This window comes from Balaenoptera physalus (assembly GCF_965194825.1).
Source record: "Balaenoptera physalus genome assembly, chromosome: 3".
NCBI classification, from domain to species: Eukaryota; Metazoa; Chordata; class Mammalia; order Artiodactyla; family Balaenopteridae; genus Balaenoptera; species Balaenoptera physalus.
Genome location: NC_138890.1, coordinates 1,702,559 through 1,724,256, shown reverse-complemented (window position 1 = coordinate 1,724,256; position 21,698 = coordinate 1,702,559). Strand labels below are relative to the sequence as shown.

Sequence of the window (21,698 nt, the reverse complement as noted above, 5' to 3'; positions counted from 1 at the left end):
CCCTCCCCAGAGTGCGGGGCCCCGCGTGCCCAGCGCGACCTGCGCCGCACGGTGGCCGACTCCTCAGCTTCCCCTGACGGGGCCTCCGCGACCCAGCCCTGCTGCCCCATTAGCGTGGGCACGTATGTGTGCGCACACGCACGTCCCCCGGCCCAGTCCTGTCCTACAGCCTGGGGGTGCCCCTTGCGGCTTTGGGGACCCAGATGGCTGTCCTGGGTTCTGGCCTTGGCATTGGGAGCCGCAGCCTAAACAGCACAGGTCTGGGTAAACAGATGGTGGAGCGTGCGCCGGGGACTGCGGGGGTAGCGGCTTTCGGCTTAAAACGCTTTTTAAGAATCAAGGTTTGGTTGTTGCTCCATACCTCAGTATGCGAGACCCGCGGTACAGAGGGCTGACTGTATTGGTGGTGCTGTGCGGTTTTATGTCAGGGGCTGGAGCGGCTGCAGAGTTCGGTATCCTCTGGGGCTCCTGGAGGCCGAGGGGCAACTGTGTTCTTTCCTGCCAGGCTCCTCCTGCTCAGTGCATGAGGTTTGCTGGGCCTGCAGTTAGTCTCTGTTTGTTACTCTGTCCATTTGTATGACTGCACCCCGTTTTGTTCGTGCGTTCTCCTGCTCAGGGACATTTGACTGTGCCCAGATTTGGGGTGTTGTGAATAAAATTGCCCTGAGCACCCTTCTTCAAGTCTCGTGCACGAGTGTTTTCATTAAAGTGCTGGGTCACGTGTGCTTATGAGAAACTGCCAGGCTGGTTTCCAAAGCAGTCGTACCACTTTAAACTCCCGCGGGCAGCGTGTGAAGGTTCTCAGTATCCCACATCCTCATCAACTTGGAGTTGTCAGGCTTTTCCATTTGGAGCGTGCTAGCGGGTGTGAAGTGGTGCCTCACTGTGGGCTTTATTTGCATTTCCCTGATGACTACTGTTGACCACTGTTCTCCTATATATAGTATGTCTTGTCTTGTGCCTGTTTCAAAGATTTTCTTTTTATCTCTGGCTTCAGATTTTGATTCGGCCTTAATTTAGGTGTGGTTTTCTTTCTGTTTATCCTGCTTTGGGTTCATTGCGCTTCTAAGATATGTATATTAACACTCTTTTCTTAAATTTGGAAAAACTTTGCCATCGTTACCTCAAATGTTCTTTCTGCCTCTGTTTCGTCTCTCATTCTCATACTCCAGTCACGCATTAGGAGTGTTTGATGCTGTCCTGCAGGTCCCTCAGTTTCCTCTCAGTTGTTTTTTTTTTTTTTTTTTAATTTTTAAAAACATTTTATTATAGAAAACAACAAAAACAGTAAAATACTCTGGTCCTTTCTCTCTCTCTTCTCCTTCTGGGACCCCTATAAGGCGAATGTTGTTGCGTTTAATGTTGTCCCAGAGGTCTCTTAGGCTGTCTTCATTTCTTTTCATTCTTTTTTCTTTAGTCTGTTCCGCAGCAGTGAATTCCACCATTCTGTGTTCCAGGTCACTTATCCGTTCTTCTGCCTCAGTTATTCTGCTATTGATTCCTTCTAGTGTAGTTTTCATTTCAGTTATTGTATTGTTCATCTCTGTCTGTTTGTTCTTTAATTCTTCTAGGTCTTTGTTAAACATTTCTTGCATCTTCTCGATCTTTGCCTCCATTCTTATTCCGAGGTCCTGGATCATCTTCACTATTGTTATTCTGAATTCTTTTTCTGGAAGGTTGCCTATCTCCACTTCATTTAGTTGTTTTTCTGGGGTTTTTTCTTGTTCCTTCGTCTGGTACATAGCCCTCTGCCTTTTCATCTTGTCTATCTTTCTGTGACTGTGGTTTTTGTTCCACAGGCTGCAGGATTGTAGTTCTTCTTGCTTCTGCTGTCTGCCCTCTGGTGGATGAGGCTATCTAAGAGGCTTGATGGGAGGCTCTGGTGGTGGGTAGAGCTGACTGTTGCTGTGGCGGTCAGAGCTCAGTAAAACTTTAATCCACTTGACTGTTGATGGGTGGGGCTGGGTTCCCTCCCTGTTGGTTGTTTTGCCTGAGGCAACCCAACACTGGAGCCTACCTGGGCTCTTTGGTGGGGCTAATGACAGACTCTGGGAGGGCTCACGCCAAGGAGTACTTCCCAGAACTTCTGCTGCCAATGTCCTTGTCCCCACGGTGAAACAGAGCCACCCCCCCGCCTCTGCCGGAGACCTTCCAACACTAGCAGGTAGGTCTGGTTCAGTCTCCCCCGGGGTCACTGCTCCTTCTCCTGGGTCCCGATGCGCACACTATTTTGTGTGCGCCCTCCAAGAGTGGGGTCTCTGTTTCCCCAGTCCTGTAGAAGTCCTGCAATCAATTCCCACTAGGCTTCAAAGTCTGATTCTCTATGAATTCCTCCTCCCGTTGCTGGACCCCCAGGTTGGGAAGCCTGATGTAGGGCTCAGAACCTTCACTCCAGTGGGTGGACTTCTGTGGTCCCTCTCAGTTTTTTTTTTTAGTCTCTTTTCTTTCTTCAGCCTGGATAGTTTTTATTGCCTTATTGTAAGCTCACCCTTGTTTTTTTCTGCAGCGTCCAATATATTATTTGATACATCCACTGAATTTTTCATTTGATACACGGTATTTTTCACTTCCATTTTATTTCCTTATTCTGTTGAGATTTCCCATCTGCTTGTTCATTTTGCCCATCTTTTCCTTAAAATCCTCGAACATACTTGGAATAGCTTTTTAAAAAAATATATTTATTTATTTTACTTACTTATTTTTGGCTGCATTGGGTCTTAGTTGCGGCGCGCGGGATCTTTGTCGCAGTGCACAGGCTTCTCTCTAGTTGTGGCATGCAGGCTCCAGAGCGCATGGGCTCTGTAGTTGTGGCGCATGGGCTGTCTAGTTAAGGCGTGTGGGATTAGTTGCCTTGCGGCGTGTGGGATCTTAGTTCCCTGACCAGGGATCGAACCCGCATCCCCTGCATTGGAAGGCAGATTCTTAACCACTGGACCACCAGGGAAGTCCCAGCTTTTTTTAAATTGAGGTATAGTTGACTTACAATGTTGTATTAATTTCTGCTGTACAGCAAAGTGATTCAGTTATACATATATTCTTTTTTAAATATTCTTTTTCATATTGGTTTATCATAGGATACTGAATATAGTTCTCTGTGCGATACAGTAGGACCTTGTTGTATCTGCTGACGTCTTAGCTAACATCTGCTAACCCCAATCTCCCACTCCATCCCTCCCCCAACCCCTCCTCCTTGGCAACCACCGGTCCGTCCTGTATGTCTGTGATTCTGTTTCATAGATAGACTCCACATATAAGTGCTATCATATGGTGTTTGTCTTTCTTTTTCTGACTTGCTTCACTTAATATGATAATCTCTAGGTCAATCCATGTTGCCACAAATGGTATTATTTCATTCTTTTTTATGGCTGAGTAGTATTCCACTGTGTGTGTGTGTGTGTGTGTGTGTGTGTGTGTGTGTGTGTGTGTGTGTACACCACATCTTTTTTCTCCATTCCTCTGTTGATGGACATTTAGGTTGTTTCCATGTCTTGACTGTTGTAAATAATGCTGCTAATGAACACAGGGGTTCATGTATCTTTTTGGATTAGAGATTTGTCTGGATATGTGCCCAGGAGTGGGATTGCTGGATCATATGGTAATTCTCTTTTTAGTTTTCTGAGGAACCTCCATACTGTCTTCCACAGTGGCTGGCTGCACCAATTTACATTCCCACCAACAGTGCAGGAGCGTTCCCTTTTGCAGTAGCTGTTTTAAATGCAGTGTCTGTGGTGCCTTTGACGCTGTTTTTCCTCCTTGCAGTGCTGTTCCTTTTCTCACATGTCTAGTGATGTTGTATTGTGTGTTGGACAGTGTGGGTGCCACACGTGAGGTCTGGGTCATGCTTCATCCTGGTGACTCATCTTGACCCCATCGGGGGCTGTTTTTCAGCTTTGATAGGGTGGGTGGTGAGCAGGCATTACTCAAGGGCTGGAGTTGCCCCCTCCCAGTGTGTGGGCTTTCTGAGTTCTCAGCCAAATGTCCGGGGAGTTCAGGGCGGCCTCCGTGCTCTGGGTGGTGGAGGCTCCAGCGTCTTCCTGCCCTGTGCAGCCCCGGCATCTCCCTTCTGCTCCTGGCCCCCCGGAGGCGTTCTCTGTCAGGCCTTGCAGACTCTCCCACTTTTCACACCTGCTGCTGAGCTGGCTGTTGGTGAGGCTCAGAGCCTGGAGCACCGAGGTCCCCGGGAAACTGTAAATCCAGACTTCAGACGCCCGCGTGCACGTGCCCACACACACGCTCACCTTAAACTCAGCTGGGCTCCAGGACTTTGACTTCCCCACGTGCACAGTCAAAACAGGAGGTTTCTTGACCAAGACACAGAATAAGATGACCAGTTACCAGAAAGGATCAGTTAGACATCATCAAAGTTTAAATATCCAAAAATGTTGTTAAGAGCACGCGTAGGGGGACTTCCCTGGTGGCGCAGTGGTTAAGAATCCGCCTGCCAATGCAGGGGACACGGGTTCGATCCCTGGTCCGGGAGGATCCCACATGCCACGGAGAAACTAAGCCCTCGCACCACAACTACTGAGCCCGCGTGCCACAACTACTGAAGCCCGCGTGTCTAGAACCCGAGCTCCGCAACAAGAGAAGCCACCGCAGTGAGAAGCCCGGGCACTGCAACGAAGAGTAGCCCCCGCTCACTGCAACTAGAGAAAGCCCGCACACAGCAACGAAGACCCAAAGCAGTCAAAAATAAGTAAAATTAAATTAAAAAAAAAAAAGTGCGAGTAGGCGAGCCACAGACTGGGAGGTGCTATTTGCTGAGCACCATTGGACAAAGTGCTGGTACCCAGGACGCAGGAGAAGACAACAGCTTGGTCAGTAATAAAAAAACAGGTGCTGCGATTAAAACTGGGCAAGAGATCTGAACAGACACCTCCCAGAAGCAGACGGACAAGCGGCTGGGGGGCGTGGAGGGCGCCTCGCCTTGTTGGCCCCAGACAGGACTTCTGCTCCGTGTGCAGCACAAGCCAGCAAACCTGCCCGAGAAGTGACCCGACCCTCGCGGGAAGGCCCGTGCGCAGCGTTCAGTAACGGACACTGGAGACGGGCCAGGTGTGTCTGTGCTGCGACGGACGCGCCCGGGCAGGAAGCCAGAGCGAGCCGCGTCATGCGTGTGCAGGGAACCCCAAGGAGCAGGGAGCATGTGCGGTGGTTCCGCCTCTCGGGAGGTGAGGTGGCGGTGACGCGCTCTGTCCTCATGGGATCGGGGTGGCACAGGAGCACGCATTTGCCAGAGCTCATCAAATGCTGTGCGTTTCCCAGGTAAATGCCTCCTCCCAAGGGAAAGACAAGCACTAAGTACAAATCGAAGTTGATCTGCAGGCTGCAGTGTTTAGGGGGCAGGGTACTGAGGTCTGCAACTTCCAGATGCATCTGAAAATGAGATGAACAGGTGATAGCTGCGCAGCTGTGCAGCAGAACAGAGCAATCGCGAATTGTGTGACCCAGGCAGCCAGGGCGTGGGGCTCCCTGCACACAGCTCTTCCCGCTTTTCTGAATGTGTGAAACTTTCATAATAAAATGTTGAGGGGAAACACAAGAGGCATGCCTGTTATTTAATGAAAATGAGAACGAGGACTAGATGGGCGCTTTCTTTCTCTGCCACTGGGTGCCTTTTACTCGTAGTAACCGAGGGAGTGGAATCTGCAGGAGGGGCCCCTGTGGGCACCCCCTCCTCACGGTGGCAGTGAACGGAGCAGAGGAAGAAAGCTGGGAGAGGAAGAAACACAGCTGTGACCTGTCTCGGACGGCTTGATTGTCCACGTGCGGAGGCCAGAGTAGTCTTTCAGTAAACAATTAGAAAGGAATGAGTTTAGTAAGGCTGCTGCATATACCAACACAGATCAACTGTATTTCTCTGTTGGAGCAACAATTGGAAAATAAAAATTTAAGAATAGTCCTGATCGTGTAAGAGCACCAAAACCCATCAGGTGCTTGCAGAATAAATCTAACAAAGGCCGCACACTCTCTCTACGCTGAGCACTAAGAACATCGCTGAGAGAAGTTGACTCTGGAGACGTGGACGGGATGGTTTTCTGCAGACTCGGGGCCACCCCTGCAGGTGTCTGGGGACCAGCTGACTCTATAGACTGGGATGGAAACCAAGGCCCTGGAGGAGCTGAGGCTGAGCTGAAGACTCTAGGCCAGGCACCACAGTGATGAGACACCCGGGATGGGCAGGGACCCGGGGGACTGACTGACAGGCATGCGGGCCCCCGACCTCGGCTCGTGGGGTCGTACACACCGGTGTCTCGGCCACCCGTGGGTGGGGCGGAACGGCCTGGTGCAGCTGTCTCCCAGATTGTCCCACTGCAGTGGGATGGAGAGGAGACTGAGGCGTCTTCCCACACTGGATCCTCTCAGAAATAAGATGCAGCAGCGCGGCGCTTCGGGCGTGAGGTCGCCTGGAGGAGCAGCGCACCGAGGGGCTGAGTCTGGGGCTGAGGACCTGGAAAGGTGGGAGGGGCGGAGAGGGTGGAGCGGTGTACACGGCGCTCACTGTGCGTGCAGACGGCCGCCCAGGGGCTGGGGCCGCGCTCTCTGGGGCTCAGCCAGTGGTAGGAACTGTAGCAGGTGAAAAGCTGAGCTCCGCCGGGTTCTGGAGCTTGTGTTTTTGCAGTTTTGTGAGGTTGAGCGCCGTGGCTTGTTCTCCGTGGGCACCTGGAGGTCCAGGTGGGCCAGCGATGGGCCGCGGGAGACGTCCTGCCCCAGGCATGTCTGTCTAAGCTGAGGACGCAGGTTACGCTCCCTCCTGATGGGTTCCTGGCCGGGGCCCCTGCTTCACAGCGAGGGGGCGAGGCTTGTCCATTGGACGTGTACAGCTCAAGGCCGGAGTTCCTGGTGTTACGGAATGGGGGGGCGCCCTCGGGGGTCCCTAGAGGCCGGAGCGGTGAGCGCAGGTCAGGCGGCGGGGGGTCCTCACAGAGCGTCTGGGGACGGTGAGGAGGGTGTGTGGGAGGGGTGTGATGTCTCCTCCAGGTTCCCTGCGGCTGGAGCTGAAGAAAGGCCTTGGGGTCACCAGGACTCTTTGTTGTGTTTTCACTTTTTTAGATGGGAGAAGTTGGAGCGCGTTGGCGTGCTGGCGGGAAGGATCCCGCAGAGGACTTGGGAGCAGCCCCGAGTGGGCGGAGGCAGGGTTGGCCTGGGGGGCGGTGCTGGAGGAGAGGGCAGGATGGCAGGGAGGGGGCCCAGGAGATGAGGGTGCGGGGGCAGATGGGGGTTCCCACAGCTGGTGGGAGTACCTTGCGAGCCCGGGAGGGATGGGCCCATCCTTTTCCCTTCCAGGTCCGGGAGGGATGGGCCACGCTCAAGGAGGGCTGCCGCGGAACAGGAGGTGCCCCTTGGAGGGGTGGGTCGTGAGCGGTCTCCTGTGTGCTGGGGGTCCTGCCGACCTGACGTGCCTCTCCTCCCACAGGAAAGAATCTCTATACAAATGAATACGTAGCTATCAAATTGGTGAGTCCGGGCCCTGCCCCCTGCCCCCAGTCCCCAGCCCGGGCCGGGCCGGCCCCTCGCCAGCCCCCAGCAGAGGCTGTCCCCACGGGCCGGGAGGAGGGCAGGACCGCGCCCTGTGTGACATCCATGCGTCCCCTCGTCCCTCCCAGGAGCCCATCAAGTCCCGGGCGCCACAGCTGCACCTGGAGTACCGCTTCTACAAGCAGCTCAGCGCCGCAGGTACCCCGGGGCCGGGTGTGGGAGCGCAGGGGGAGCCCGCCCGGGCGTCGCGTGAGTCTGTGTGTCCTCCGCCCGCAGAGGGCGTCCCTCAGGTCTACTACTTCGGCCCGTGCGGGAAGTACAACGCCATGGTGCTGGAGCTGCTCGGACCCAGCCTGGAGGACCTGTTCGACTTGTGCGACCGCACGTTCACACTCAAGACGGTGCTCATGATCGCCATCCAGCTGGTGCGGGCCGCGGGAGGGCGAGGGGGCCGGGCACTGTGGGGCGGCAGAGGGAAGGTGGGCAGGGCAGAGGGAGCCCGCTGAGGCCCGCCCGCCCGCCCGCCCGCCCGCAGATCACGCGCATGGAGTACGTGCACACCAAGAGCCTCATCTACCGCGACGTGAAGCCCGAGAACTTCCTGGTGGGGCGACCGGGCACCAAGCGGCAGCACGCCATCCACATCATCGACTTCGGCCTGGCCAAGGAGTACATCGACCCCGAGACCAAGAAGCACATCCCGTACCGCGAGCACAAGAGCCTGACGGGCACGGCGCGCTACATGAGCATCAACACGCACCTGGGCAAGGGTGAGCGGCGCGCGGGGTGGGCGGGGGGGCGCGAGGGCTGCGCTGACCTGCCGTCCCCCCCGCAGAGCAGAGCCGCCGTGATGACCTGGAGGCGCTGGGCCACATGTTCATGTATTTCCTGCGCGGCAGCCTGCCCTGGCAGGGGCTCAAGGTGGGCGCGCCGGGGCCGGGGCGGGGATGGGGGCCTCCCGCAGGCGGCGCCTCGGTGCCGACCGCGCTCTCCCTGCAGGCCGACACGCTCAAGGAGCGCTACCAGAAGATCGGGGACACCAAGCGGGCCACGCCCATCGAGGTGCTCTGTGAGAGCTTCCCAGGTGAGGGTCTGTCCCCCCGGCCCCCGCGCTCCCCGCAGACCCCCTGCCCAGTGCCGCCCGCCCCCGCTCCTCCACGCCCCCCAGCCCTGTCGCTGTCCGCAGAGGAGATGGCCACGTACCTTCGCTACGTGCGGCGCCTGGACTTCTTTGAGAAGCCAGACTACGACTACCTGCGCAAGCTCTTCACCGACCTCTTTGACCGCAGCGGCTTCGTGTTCGACTACGAGTATGACTGGGCCGGGAAGCCCCTGGTACGTGAGGGGGGGGCGCTGGCGCTGGAGGGGCCCCTGGCGCGTGGGGGCAGCTGGCAAGGACCCTGAAGCCCCTGTGCTCGGGGGCGGGGGTGGCTGGCACGTGACGAGGGGGCGGGGGAGTGGCTGCCGGGCCTCAGCCGCATCCTGCCCCCTTGCAGCCCACGCCCATCGGCACGGTCCACACCGACCTGCCCTCGCAGCCTCAGGTTCGGGAAAAAGCCCTGCTATACAGCAAAAACCAGGTGAGGGGCCGGCCGAGGACCCCAGCAGCGTGGGGGGGGGCAAAGCAGGGCCTACAGGACTCCCCTGCCCCTCTCGCCCCGCAGGCACTGAACTCCACGCACGGGGAGCTGAATGCCGACGACCCCACCGCTGGCCACTCCAGTGCCCCCATCACGGCCCCCGCGGAGGTGGAGGTGGCCGGCGACACCAAGTAAGGCTGCCGCGCTTGCTGGGGGCTGGGGCTCCCTGGGCCCGCCCCCTCGTGCCCGTTTCCCCCATCCCCTTCTTCTCCAGCCTGCGCCGCCTCCTAGCCTGTGCCCGCCCCTTCCAGGTGCTGCTGTTTCTTCAAGAGGAGGAAGAGAAAATCTCTGCAGCGACACAAGTGACCCCGGGGCAGTGGCCTCTGAAGCCTCCCGCCGCAGCCCCTCGGGGCCCGCTTGTCCACGGCCGCGTGGCCACCGCCGGACGCAGACTGCAGGCCCGGCAGAGCTGCCGGCCCCCGCGTGGGGTCACTTCCTTCACGTAAGACTTTGGCCGAGATTTCTACACCTGTGTCTAGTCCTCCCCTCCGAGAGCATTAACTATTTAAAACAAGGAAGAGAGAAAACCACAGCGGCCGCCCTGCCTTGTGCCCCTGCGCGTCTGCTGAGTGAGTAGCGTGGCCGCCTCCGTCCAGCCCGCCGCTCGCCCGTTAGTGTCATAAAGTGCAGCTTGTCTCCCTCGATCCAAAGGCCGTTTTCTCGAGGGGGCGCTGCGGGGCGTTGCTGCCAGGGGTGAGCCCGCCCTGGGCCTCCCCAGACCAAAGGGGAAGGCGGGATGGGAGCGGCCCCCAACCAAAATGCTGCACCAAAGCCTAGGCCGGCGGGCGCGGCCCGCGGGGGTCCTGCGCACCTGCTCGTGGAGCCGCCGGCCTGGAACTCGGGGTGGCTACCGCGTGGCCCGTGGGCGGCGCGTGCCCGCAGGCTCCTTGTGTCGCTCTGCGCTGCCGGCCGAGCCGTGGAGACAAGCGCCTTAAAGCCCATCCGAGCCCCGCAGGTGCGTGCGGAGCGGGCAGCCCGTCGATGCAGCCCCCGTGGTCCCCTGGGGCCCGCGTGCTGAGGGCAGAGCAACTGGGGGCGCCCCGCGTGTGCGTCTAGGTCTTGCTTTACAAAAAGTGTACAGAAATGGCAATTCCGTTTCTCTGATGCTTCCTGGAAGCCATAGAACTTAGGGGCTTTTTTAAAAAAATAAAGGAAAATGAAACCAATTCCAAGCGTGGTGTCCAGTCTTTCCAAGGGGCTTGGCTGAGGCAAGCAGCAGCTCAGATAGCCAAGTCCCTGGGAAGGGACAGGCTAGGAGGCAGGACAACTGGGGAAGGAGCCAGGGAGTGGCAGCCCCCTTGCTCAGGAGAAATGAACGGTCGGAAACAAGGTAACAGAACTGAAGTGAATGTAAGAACCGGGTTTGGGACTTCCCTGGTGGCGCAGTGGTTAAGAATCCGCCTGCCAATGCAGGGGGACACAGGTTTGAGCCCTGGCCCAGGAAGATCCCACATGCTACGGAGCAACTAATCCCGGGCGCCACAGCTACTGAGCCTGTGCTCTAAAGCCCGCAAGCCACAACTACTGAGCCCACGTGCTACAACTACTGAGCCTGTGCGTCTGGAGCCTGTGCCCTGCAACAAGAGGAGCCACCGCAGTGAGAAGCCTGCACACGGCAATGAAGACCCAACGCAGCCAAAAAAAAAAAAAAAGAACCAGGTTTGGTCTACTTGGCGCTGGTGGAAAAAAGAGCCATTGAAGTAAATCACAGTGAGAACAGCAGACACGGGAGCCGAAGGACAGGCTCCTTGCCCTTGTCTGCACAAGTCCATCTGAAACCCTAACCCTAAGCCTTCCCTTCCAGGAGCAAAAAGGTACCAGCTATATGTGAATGGTTAGGTCTTGAGTGAACCCAGCAGCACAAAGTGGGAAGCCCTGTGACGGCGTCACTGTGGATGCGGCTGAGGAAAAATGACCTTGGTGGCTACGGACTGATTGTTTATGTCCCCCAGCATTCAGATGGTGCTGCCAGACCCTCAGTGGGGGCAGTGTTAGGAGGCATGGGGCCTTCATGATGGGACTAGGGTCCTTGTAAGGAGAGGAAGAGAGACCAGAGCTCTCTGTGCCGGGTGAGGATGCAGCGGGAAGGTGGCCGTCTGCAGGTCGGGACGTGGGCCCTCACCAGGAACCAGCCGCACCGATCTCGGACTCCAGCCTCCAGGAGAGTGAGGAATACCATCTGTGGTTTCAGCCTGTGTTGTTCTGTTACGGCAGCATCAGCTAAGAAAGCACAACAGCAGCAGTTCTTGAAACAGTTTCACAAGGATTCCAGGTAGTTGAAAACAATGGTAGCCCACCGTCTGTCCCAAACAACACAGAACCACTGGGAGGAATGCCTGCTGTGTGCAGCGTCCTGCCCACACTTCCAAAGCAAGTAACACCACCAACTCCCCCGTGGGAGCCTGGCCTCCCGCCCACCCCTGCCTCTCTGCTGGGCCGTGTGGGAGCATCAGCAGGGGGGCAGCCAGCCAGGTGGGCAGAAGCCAAAAGGCAGAGGTTCACAGCACAACCTGAACATGTCCCGTGCCCCAGCAAGGAACCCCAGCCTCCCCAGGAGAGAGCATGAGGTCGGAGAAGGGCAAGACTGTCCCAACAGCGTCGGAAGATACGAAACCATCTTGGATCAGAAATTCAAGAACAAGGGATGGACACAGACAAAAACCAGACTTGGAAATGGCTGGTCCAATTCTGGAAGGAAATGAAAGAACAAATGATTTTAGAAATGAAGGATAAACTGTAAGGTGCCCGAGGCTCCAGGGAAGATCTGAGAAAAGGCCTGGGAAGCAGAACAAGACGGTGAAGAGTTGACGCAGTTGCTGACGCAGGAGATGGTGGCCGAGTGAGTGTCGGTCTCAGAGTCTGAAGGAGATCAGAGCGGGTATTTAAAGCTGTTGCTGGGAGTTCCCTGGTGGTCTAGTGGTTAGGACTCCGCACTTCCACTGCTGTGGCCGGAGCTCAATCCCTGGTCGGGGAACAGATCCCGCCAGCCACGCAGCGCAGCCAAAAAATAAAAAATAAAGCTGCTGCTGCTGAAGGGGACTTTCCAGGTAGAGCCCGGAATCTCCACCATGACTGTGGGAGACAGTCACCCACAAGGCACATCCTCACAAGGATGTGGGACGTCCTTGCGAGGATGTGCAAGGGGACGGCCGTGATTGGGGCCTGCAGGCAGAGAGGTAGAATCACGCACCGAGGCCCGAGAACTCGGCAGCTCAGCCTTTTCAGAAGCTGGTGGAACGAGCCTGAGCTGAGGCTTCCACGTGCTGCCAGGGTGTCCCTCCAGCACCGAGGCCTCGGAAGGCCAGTGCTGCCCGGCCCGGGATGGACGGGTAGAGGCCACCTCTGTGTTGTGGGGAGGTGGAAATGGCGCAGCTGGGAGAGCAGGCGGAGAGGAGGCCAGGCCAGCCCTCTGGCGGTGACAGAGCCAGAGGGGTCAGCTCATGTGGCGGTTTTCGTTATAAACGGAATGAACGCAGAAGAGAGGGGCACCTGTGTGTTGGCCTATTCCCACTTACCCCCACTTGTGCTATTTTTGCCATTTATTTTACTTCTGACATATATTATAAGCCCGCAATTCCCTGTCGTTGTATACAGTCAAGTCTTTCAAATACATTTTTTAAATAAATTAATTTATTTTATTTATTTTTGGCTGCGTTGGGTCTTTGTTGCTGTGTGCGGGCTCTCTCTAGTTGTGGCTCGCGAGCCCTAGAGCACAGGCTCAGTAGTTGTGGTGCATGGGCTAAGTTGCTCCGCGGCACGTGGGATCTTCCCGGACCAGGGCTCGAACCCGTGTCCCCTGCATTGGCAGGTGGATTCTTAACCACTGCGCTACCAGGGAAGCCCCTCAAATACATTCTTAAAAAGAGTTTTGTATGTTCACCCACGTGGTCACGCTTCCCACTGCTCTTTGTTTCATCTGCTGACCCACCAGAGGTTCCATCTGAGATCCTTTCCTTTCGGCCTGAAGAGCTCCCTTTAATATGTCTTGTGGTGCGGGTTTACTGGCAACAAATTCTCCCAGCTTTTAGTGGCCTAAAAATATCTTTATTTCGCCTACATTAGCAGAAGGTATTTTCAGTGGGAATGGGATTCTGCGTTGGCAGGTGGTTTGGAATTGACTTTCTTGCCTCAGCATTTTAGAGATGCTGTTCTGTTGTTCCTGACGAGAGGTGAGCTGGCACTGTTAACCCCTTCAAAGGAATGTGTCTTTTGTCTGGCTGCTTTTTTTTTTAAATTTATTTTTGGCTGCGTTGGGTCTTTGTTGCTCTGCGTGGGCTTTCTCTACTTGCGGCGAGCGGGGGCTACTCTGTTGCGGTGCACGGGCTTCTCGTTGCAGTGGCTTCTCGTTGCGGAGCACGGGCTCTAGGTGCACGGGTTTCAGTAGTTGTGGTGTGTGGGCTCAGTAGTTGTGGCTCACGGGCTCAGTTGCTCCGCGTCATGTGGGATCTTCTCGGACCAGGGCTCGAACCAGTGTCCCCTGCATTGGCAGGCGGATTCTTAACCACTGTGCCACCAGGGAAGCCCTGCTTTTTATATTTTGAAGTTATTTGACTCTGATGGGTGTTTTTGTTTGTTTGTTTTTTTAAAGTATAGTTGATTTACAATGTTGTGTTAGTTTCGGGTATATAGCAAAGTGATCAAATTTTATATATATATATATGTATATATATATATGTGTGTGTATTCTTTTTCAGATTGTTTTCCATTATAGTTTGTTACAAGATATTGAATATAGTTCTCAGGGCTATACAGTAGGTTCTTGTTGTTTATTATATGTATAGTAGTGTGTTTCTGTTAATCCTGAACTCATAATTTATCCCTTCCTCCCATCCTCTTTGGTAACTTTTAACTTTGTTTTCTGTGTCTGTGAGTCTGTTTCTGTTTTGTAAATATGTTAATTTGTATTATTTTTTATATTCCACATATAAGTGATATCATATGGTATTTGTCTTTGTCTGACTTACTTCACTTAGTATGATAATCTCTAGGTCCGTCCATGTTGCTGCAAATGGCATTATTTCATTCTTTTTTATGGCTGAGTAGTATTCCATTGTATATATACCACATCTTCTTTATCCATTACTCTGTCGATGGACATTTAGGTTGCTTCCTTGTCTTGACTATTGTAAATAGTCCTGCTATGAACACTGGGGTGCGTGTATCTTTTTGAGTTAGAGTTTTGTCTGGATATATGCCCAGTAGTGGGATTGCTGGGTCATATGGTAATTCTATTTTTAGTTTTCTGAGGAACCTCCATACTGTACTCCATAGTGGCTGCACCAATTTACATTCCCACCAACAGTGTAGGAGGTTTCCCTTTTCTCCACACCCTCTCCAGCATTTATTATTTGTAGACTTTTTAATGATGGCCATTCTGACTGGTGTGAGGTGATTCCTCATTGTAGTTTTGATTTGTGATATATGTTTCTATACATATATATGTATATAAATAGATTTATATGTATTTATTCTGTATGCAGATTAGGAATGATCCTGAACGGAATGATATTGTGGTTATAATATACCAGAAAAAAATGTATATATCATATTTTCTTTGTCTATTCATCCATCAAGGGACACTTAGGTTATTTCCATGTCTTGGCTATTGTGAATAATGCTGCCGTGAACATGGGGGGGGTGCATGTATCTCTTCAAGATACCTGATTTCATTTCCTTTGGATATATATCCAGAAGTGGGACTGCTGAATCATATGGGAATTCTATTTTGAATTGTTTGAGGAACCGTCATGCTGTTTTCCATTGTGGCTGTATCTGTATATGATTTCTGTAGTGAATCTGTTCTTTCTCTAGTTTTATTTTTAACCATCTAAAGTTATGGTCTGCCGCAACAGTATCCTAACCAGAAATTGAACCCCTTTTATTATCTCTTTCATGTCTGTAGGATCTGTAGTGGTGTCCCCCTTGTCATTTTTTTTTTAAAGGAAACTTTATATTTATTTATTTATTTATTTATTTTTGGCTGCGTTGGGTCTTCGTTGTTGCGCGCGGGCTTTCTTTAGTTGCAGCGAGCGGGGGCTGCTCTTCATTGCAGTATGTGGGCTTCTCATTGCGGTGGCTTCTCTTGTTGTGCAGCACGGGCTCTAGGGCACACAGGCTTCAGTAGTTGTGGCAGGAGGGCTCAGTAGTTGTGGCGCACGGGCTTAGTTGCTCTGCGGCATGTGGGATCTTCCCGGACCCGGGCTTGAACCCGTGTCCTCTGCAGTGGCAGGTGGATTCTTGACCACTGCGCCACCAGGGAAGCCCCCGCTTCTCATGTTTGGTGTTAGTCATGTGTTTTTTCTTTAAAAACAAACGTACAGAAACGTTTGCTATTGTTTTATCAAAGGACCAAAGGTTTCTTTGTATTTCATTCGTTTTCTGCTTCATTTTTGGCCTCATTATTTTGTTATTTCTCCTGTTTCGGGTTGAACTTGCTGTTAATTCTCTAGTGTCTTAAGATGAAACCTGAGACCATGGATTTTAAACCTCTCTTCTTGGGAATACCCTGGCGGTGCAGTGGTTAGGACTTGGCGCTTTCACTGCGGGGCCCGGGTTAAATCCCTGGTCAGGGAACTAAGATCCTGCAAGCTGTGTGGTGCAGCCAAAAAAATTAATGATAATAAATAAGTAAAACAAACCTTTCTTCTTTTCCAACCTATGCATAAAGTGTAAGTGTTCCCCTCAGTTCTGCTTTTAGCAGGATCTTCAAATTTTGGTGTATTATAAGCACCATCATTCAGTTCAAAGTAGTTCTTAATTTCCATATGGTTTCTATTTTAGCCTATGTTTATGTCAAGGAGTTAATTACCAAACATTTGGGGATTTCTTGTTGTTATCCTGTGATTGATTCTAGCTTGATTCCATTTTAGCCAGAGAACATGCTCTGCAGGAGATAAATTATTCTTAAACCTGCATTACGGTACAGAATATTACCTATTGTGGTCATTGTTTCCTGTGCACTTGATAAGAGCCTGTGTTCTGCAGTTGCTGGGAGTAGTGTTCTGTGTATGTCCACTAGGCAAGTCTGCTGTTTGTGTTGTTCAGATCTAAATGATCCTTCCTGATTTCTTCCGTCATTTATAGAGAGCTGTGTGATGGTGTCCATCTCCAACTATGAATATAGATTTGGCTATTTTTCAATTTTTTCCTGTCAATTCTTTTTTTTAATATATTTTTTAAAATATTTATTTATTTATGTGGCTGCACCGGGTCTTAGTTGCAGCACACGGGATCTTTAGTTGTGGCATGCAGGATCTAGTTCCCTGACCAGGGTTTGAACCCGGGCCCACTGCATTGGGAGCGTGGAGTCATATTTTTTTAAAATTATTATTATTTTTTTTAAATTTTATTTATTTTTGGCTGCATTGGGTCTTCGTTGCATGGAGTCTTCTTCATTCTTCCTCTTCCCCTCCTCTGGGACTCCACTGACAGACGTCAGGCCCTTTGACTGTGTCCCCCATCCCTTATGGTCTGTTTCATTTTCCCATTCTTATTACTTTTTACTTTTCTTCACCTTGGACATTTCTTATTGCCCTATCTTCTGTTGTATCCAGTCTACTGTTGCTCCTAGTCGCCAATATTTTCATTACAGGTATTGTATTTTTCAGTGCTAGACTGTCAAATATAGATATGTTCCAACTCTGTTGAATTTTGTTATTTTTTCTTATTTATTCATTTAATTTTTTTTTACATTGGAGTATAGTTAATTTACAATGTTGTGTTTTAGGTGTACAGCAAAATGACTCAGTTATACATGTATCTATTCTTTTCCCACTTAGGTTATTACAGACTACTGATTAGAGTTCCTTGTGCTATACAGTAGGTCCTTGTTGGTTATCTGTTTTATGTCTAGTGGTGTGTATATGTTAATCCCAACCTCCTAATTTATCCCTCCCCCCACCTTTCCCCTTTGGTAACCATAAGTTTGTTTTCTAAGTCTGTGAGTCTGTTTCTGTTTTGTAAATAAGTTCATTTGTATCATTTTTTAGATTCCACATATAAGTGATATCATATGATATTAGTCTTTTCTGTCTGACTTCACTTAGTATGAGAATCTCTCGGTCCATCCATGTTGCTGCAAATGGCATTATTTCATTCTTTTTTATGGCTGAGTAGTATTCCATTGTATGTATGAACTGCATCTTCTTTATGCATTCATCTGTCAGTGGACATTTAGGTTGCTTCTATGTCTTGCCTATTGTGAATAGTGCTGCTATGAACACTGGGGTGCATGTATCTTTTTGAATTATGGTTTTCTCTGGATATATGGCCAGGTGTGGGATTGCTGGATCACATGGTAGCTCTTTTTTTAGTTGTTTTAGGAACCTCCATACTGTTCTCCATAGTGGCTGCACCAATTTTCATTCCCACTAACAGTGGAGGAGGGTTCCCTTTTCTCCACACCCTCCCCAGCATTTATTGTTTGTAGACCTTTTTTTAATTAATTAATTTTATTTTTGGCTGTGTTGGGTCTTCATTGCTGTGTGCGGGCTTTTTCTCTAGTTACGGTGAGCGGGGGCTACTCTTCGGTGCGGTGTGCAGGCTTCTTACTGCAGTGGCTTCTCTTGTCACGGAGTATGGGCTCTAGGCACATGGGCTTCACTAGTTGTGGCACGTGGGCTCAGTAGTTGTGGCTCGTGGGCCCTAGAGCGCAGGCTCAGTAGTTGTGGCTTGCGGGCTGTAGAGTGCAGGCTCAGTAGTTGTGGCGCACAGGCTTCGTTGCTCCGCGGCATGTGGGATCTTCCCGGACCAGGGTTCGAACCTGTGTGCCCTGCATTGGCAGGCGGATTCTTAACCACTGCGCCACCAGGGAAGTCCCTGTTTGTAGACTTTTTGATGATGGCTATTCTGACTGATGTGAGGTGATACCTCGTATTATAGTTTTGATTTGCATTTCTCTAGCAGTTAGTGATGTTGAGCATCTTTTCACGTGTTTTTTGACCATCTGTATGTCTTCTCTGGAGAAATGGCAATTTAGATCTTCTGCCCATTTTTCGATTGGGTTTTTTGGTTTTTTTGATATTGAGCTGCATGAGCTGTTTGTATATGTTGGAGATTAATCCCTTGTAGGTCGCATCGTTTGCAAATGTTTTTTCCCATTTCTTAGGTTGTCTTTTTGTTTTGTTTATGGTTTCCTTTGCAGTTCAAAAGCTTTTAAGTTTAGTTAGGTCCCATTTGTTTATTTTTGTTTTTATTTTCATTACTCTAGGAGGTGAATCCAAAAAGACATCGCTGCATCCAAAAAGACATTGCTACAATTTATGTCAAAGAGTGTTCTGCTTGTTGAAATTATTATTACATCTATTTTGTCCATTTTTCTACTGTCTTGAATATATGAATTCTCTGATAACTCCAATTTCTTTTCTTTTTTTTGAAGTATAGTTGATTTACTGTGTTCTGTTAGTTTCAGGTGTACAGCGAAGTGATCCAGTTACCTATATATCTGTTCTTCTTCAGATTCTTTTCCACTATAGGTTACTACAGGATATTGAATATAGTTTCCTGTGTTATAAGTAGGTCCTTGTTGTTTATTTTAGACATAGTAGTGTGTGTATGTTAATCCCATACTCCCAATTTATCCCTCCCCCCCCCACCTTTCCCCTTTGGTAACTAAGTTTGTTTTCTATGTTTGTGAGTCTGTTTTGTACATATGTTCATTTGTATTATTTTTTAGATTCCATATATAGTGGATATCATATGATATTTGTCTTTCTCTTTCTGACTTACTTTGTATGATAATCTCTAGGTCCATCGATGTTGCTGCAAATGGCATTATTTCATTCTTTCTTTATGGCTGAGTAGTATTCCATTTTATATATGTGGCACTTTTTTTTTTATTGGCTGTGCCTCACAGCTTGTGAAATATATTTTTTTTAATTTTATTTATTTATTTATTTATTTTTGGCTGCATTGGGTCTTCAGTGCCGTGCGCGGGCTTTCTCTAGTTGCGGTGAGCGGGGGCTACTCTTCATTGTGGTGCACGGGCTTCTCATTGCGGTGGTTTCTCTTGTTGCGGAGCACGGGCTCTAGGTGCGTGGGCTTCAGTAGTTGTGGCACGCAGGCTCAGTAGTTGTGGCTCGCAGGCTCAGTAGTTGTGGTGCACGGGCTTAGTTGCTCCGTGGCGTGTGGGATCTTCCCGGACCAGGGCTCGAACCCGTGTCCCCTGCATTGGCAGGCGGATTCTTAACCACTGTACCACCAGGGAAGTCCCTTTGTAGCACTTCTTTATCCACTCATCTGTCGATGGACATTTAGGTTGTTTCCATGTCTTGGCTATTGTCAACAGTGCTGCTATGAGCATAGGGGTTACATGTACCTTTTTTTTTTTGACGTGGACCATTTTTAATGTCTTTATTGAATTTGTTACAATATTGCTTCTGTTTTATGTTTTGGTTTTTTGGTCTGAGGCATGTGGGATCTTAGCTCCCCAACCAGGGATTGAACCCGCACCCCCTACACTGGAAGGCGAAGTCTTAACCACTGGACCACCAGGAAAGTCCCTGCATGTACCTTTTTGAATTATGCTTTTGTCCAAATATATGCCCAGGAGTGGGATTGCTAGGTCATATGGTAGTTCTATTTTTAGTTTTTTAAGGAACCTCCATACTGTTCTCCATAATGGCCGTACCAATTTACATTCCCACCAACAGTGCAGGAGGGTTCCCTTTTCTCCACACCCTCTCCAGCATTTATTGTTTGTAGACTTTTTGATGATGGCCATTCTGACTGGTGTGAGGTGGTATCTCATTGTAGTTTTGATTTGCATTTCTGTAATAATTGGTGATGATGAGCATCTTTTCATGTGCCTGTTGGCCATCTGTATCTTTGGAGAAATGGCTGTTTAGATCTTCTGCCCAATTTTTGATTGGCTTGTGGGTTTTGTTTGTTTTTTTGTTTTTAATATTTATTGATTTGGCTGCACTGGGTGTTTGTTGTGGCACGTGGGATCTTTTTTTTTTTTTTTTTTTTTTTTTTTTTAGTTGGCGGCATGCAGGATCCTGTAGTTGTGGCATTGTGGCATGTGGAATCTAGTTCCCTGACTGGGGATCGAACTCAGACCCTCTGCCTTGGGAGTGCAGAGTCTTAACCACTGGACCACCAGGGAAGTCCCGGGTTGTATTTTTGATATTGAGCCTGCATGAGCTGTTTGTGTATTTTGGAAATTAATCACTTGTAGGTCACATTGTTTACAAATATTTTCTCCCAGTCCGTAGGTTGTCCTTTCATTTTGTTTATGGTTTCTTTTGCTGTGCTAAAGCTTTTAAGTTTAATTAGTTCCCATTTGTTTATATTTGCTTTTGTTTCCATTACTCTAGGAGGTGGATCCTAAAAGATACTGCTGTGATTCATGTCAAAGAGTGTTCTGTGTATGTTTTCCTGTAGGGGTTTTATAGTATCTGATCTTATATTGAGGTGTTTAATCCATTTTGAGTTTATTTTGTATATGATGTTAGAGAATGTTCTAATTTCATTCTTTTAGATTTAGCTGTCCAGTGTTCCCAGCACCACTTAGTGAAGAGACTGTCTTTTCTCCACTGTATATCCTTGTCTCATAGATTGACAGTGAGTGCATGGGTTTATTTCTGGGCTTTCTATGCTGTTCCAGTGCTCTATATGTGTGTTTTTGTGCCAGTACCATACTGTTTTGATGACTGTAGCTTTGTAATACAGTCTGAAGTCATGGCGTGTGTTCTGACTTCAGCTCTTTTCTTATTTCTCAAGATTGTTCTGGCTATTTGGGATTGTGTTTCCATATGAATTAAAAAATTTTTTTGTTCTAGTTCTGTGAAAAATGCCATTGGTAATTTGATAGAGATTGCATTGAATCTGTAGATTGCCTTGGGTAGTATGGTCATTTTAACAATATTGATTTTTCCAATCTAGGAACATGGTATATCTTTCCATATGTTTGTGTCATCTTCAGTTTCTTTCATCAGCATCTCATAGTTTTCTACGTACAGGTCTTTTGCCTCAGGTAGGTTTATTCTTAAGTATTTTACTTTTTTTGAGCAATGGTACATGGGTTTCCATAATTTTTCTTATATTTCATTGTTAGTGTATAGAAATGCAACAGATTTCTGTATATTAATTTTGTATCCTGCGACTTTACCAAATTCATTGGTGAACTCTAGTAGTTTTCTGGTAGCGTTTTGAGGATTTTCTGTGTATAATATCATGTCATCTGCAAATAGTGACAATATTCCTTCTTTTCCAATTTGGATCCCTTTTATTTCTTCTTCTCTGATTGCTGTAGCTAGGACTTCCAAAACTATATTGCATAAAAGTAAGAGTGGGAGTCCTTGTCTTGTTCCTGATCTTAGAGGAATTGCTTTCAGCTTTTCACCCATGAGTATGATGTTAGCTGTACGTTTGTCTTATATGGCCTTTATTATGTTGAGGTATGTGATAACTCCAATTTCTGAAGTACATGTGGATTGGTTTCCATTTTCTCTCTTGCTTTGTAATTTTTGAGTTGCTGTAGGACATTGTCATGACAGCTGGTAGAGGCTCATACTGCCGTCTTTCTCCAGAAGGTGAGTTGCATGTTCCTTTTGGCAGGTCACTGTGACCCTACATAGC

At 49.7% G+C, this 21,698-nt stretch overlaps 1 protein-coding gene across 9 annotated transcripts in view; it reads left to right on the top strand.

Moving 5' to 3' along the window:
- The window catches only part of CSNK1G2 (casein kinase 1 gamma 2), a 28,520-nt gene extending 18,235 nt beyond the window's left edge, over positions 1–10,285 (top strand). For 3 of the 9 annotated variants that reach the window (XM_082456023.1, XM_082456024.1, XM_082456025.1), the window contains exons 3-11: positions 7,418–7,458; positions 7,608–7,677; positions 7,756–7,904; positions 8,015–8,249; positions 8,315–8,400; positions 8,479–8,563; positions 8,666–8,814; positions 8,976–9,250; positions 9,371–10,285. In XM_082456023.1, coding sequence (XP_082312149.1) covers positions 7,418–7,458; positions 7,608–7,677; positions 7,756–7,904; positions 8,015–8,249; positions 8,315–8,400; positions 8,479–8,563; positions 8,666–8,814; positions 8,976–9,250; positions 9,371–9,425 — 1,145 coding nt within the window. In that variant the 3' untranslated portion in view covers positions 9,426–10,285. Of the gene's footprint in view, positions 1–7,053; positions 7,139–7,417; positions 7,459–7,607; positions 7,905–8,014; positions 8,250–8,314; positions 8,401–8,478; positions 8,564–8,665; positions 8,815–8,975; positions 9,251–9,370 lie in introns of all 9 variants that reach the window. The other 6 variants (XM_082456031.1, XM_082456030.1, XM_082456029.1 and 3 more) reach the window with 6 other exon arrangements.
- The last annotated feature ends 11,413 nt before the right edge of the window (positions 10,286–21,698 follow it).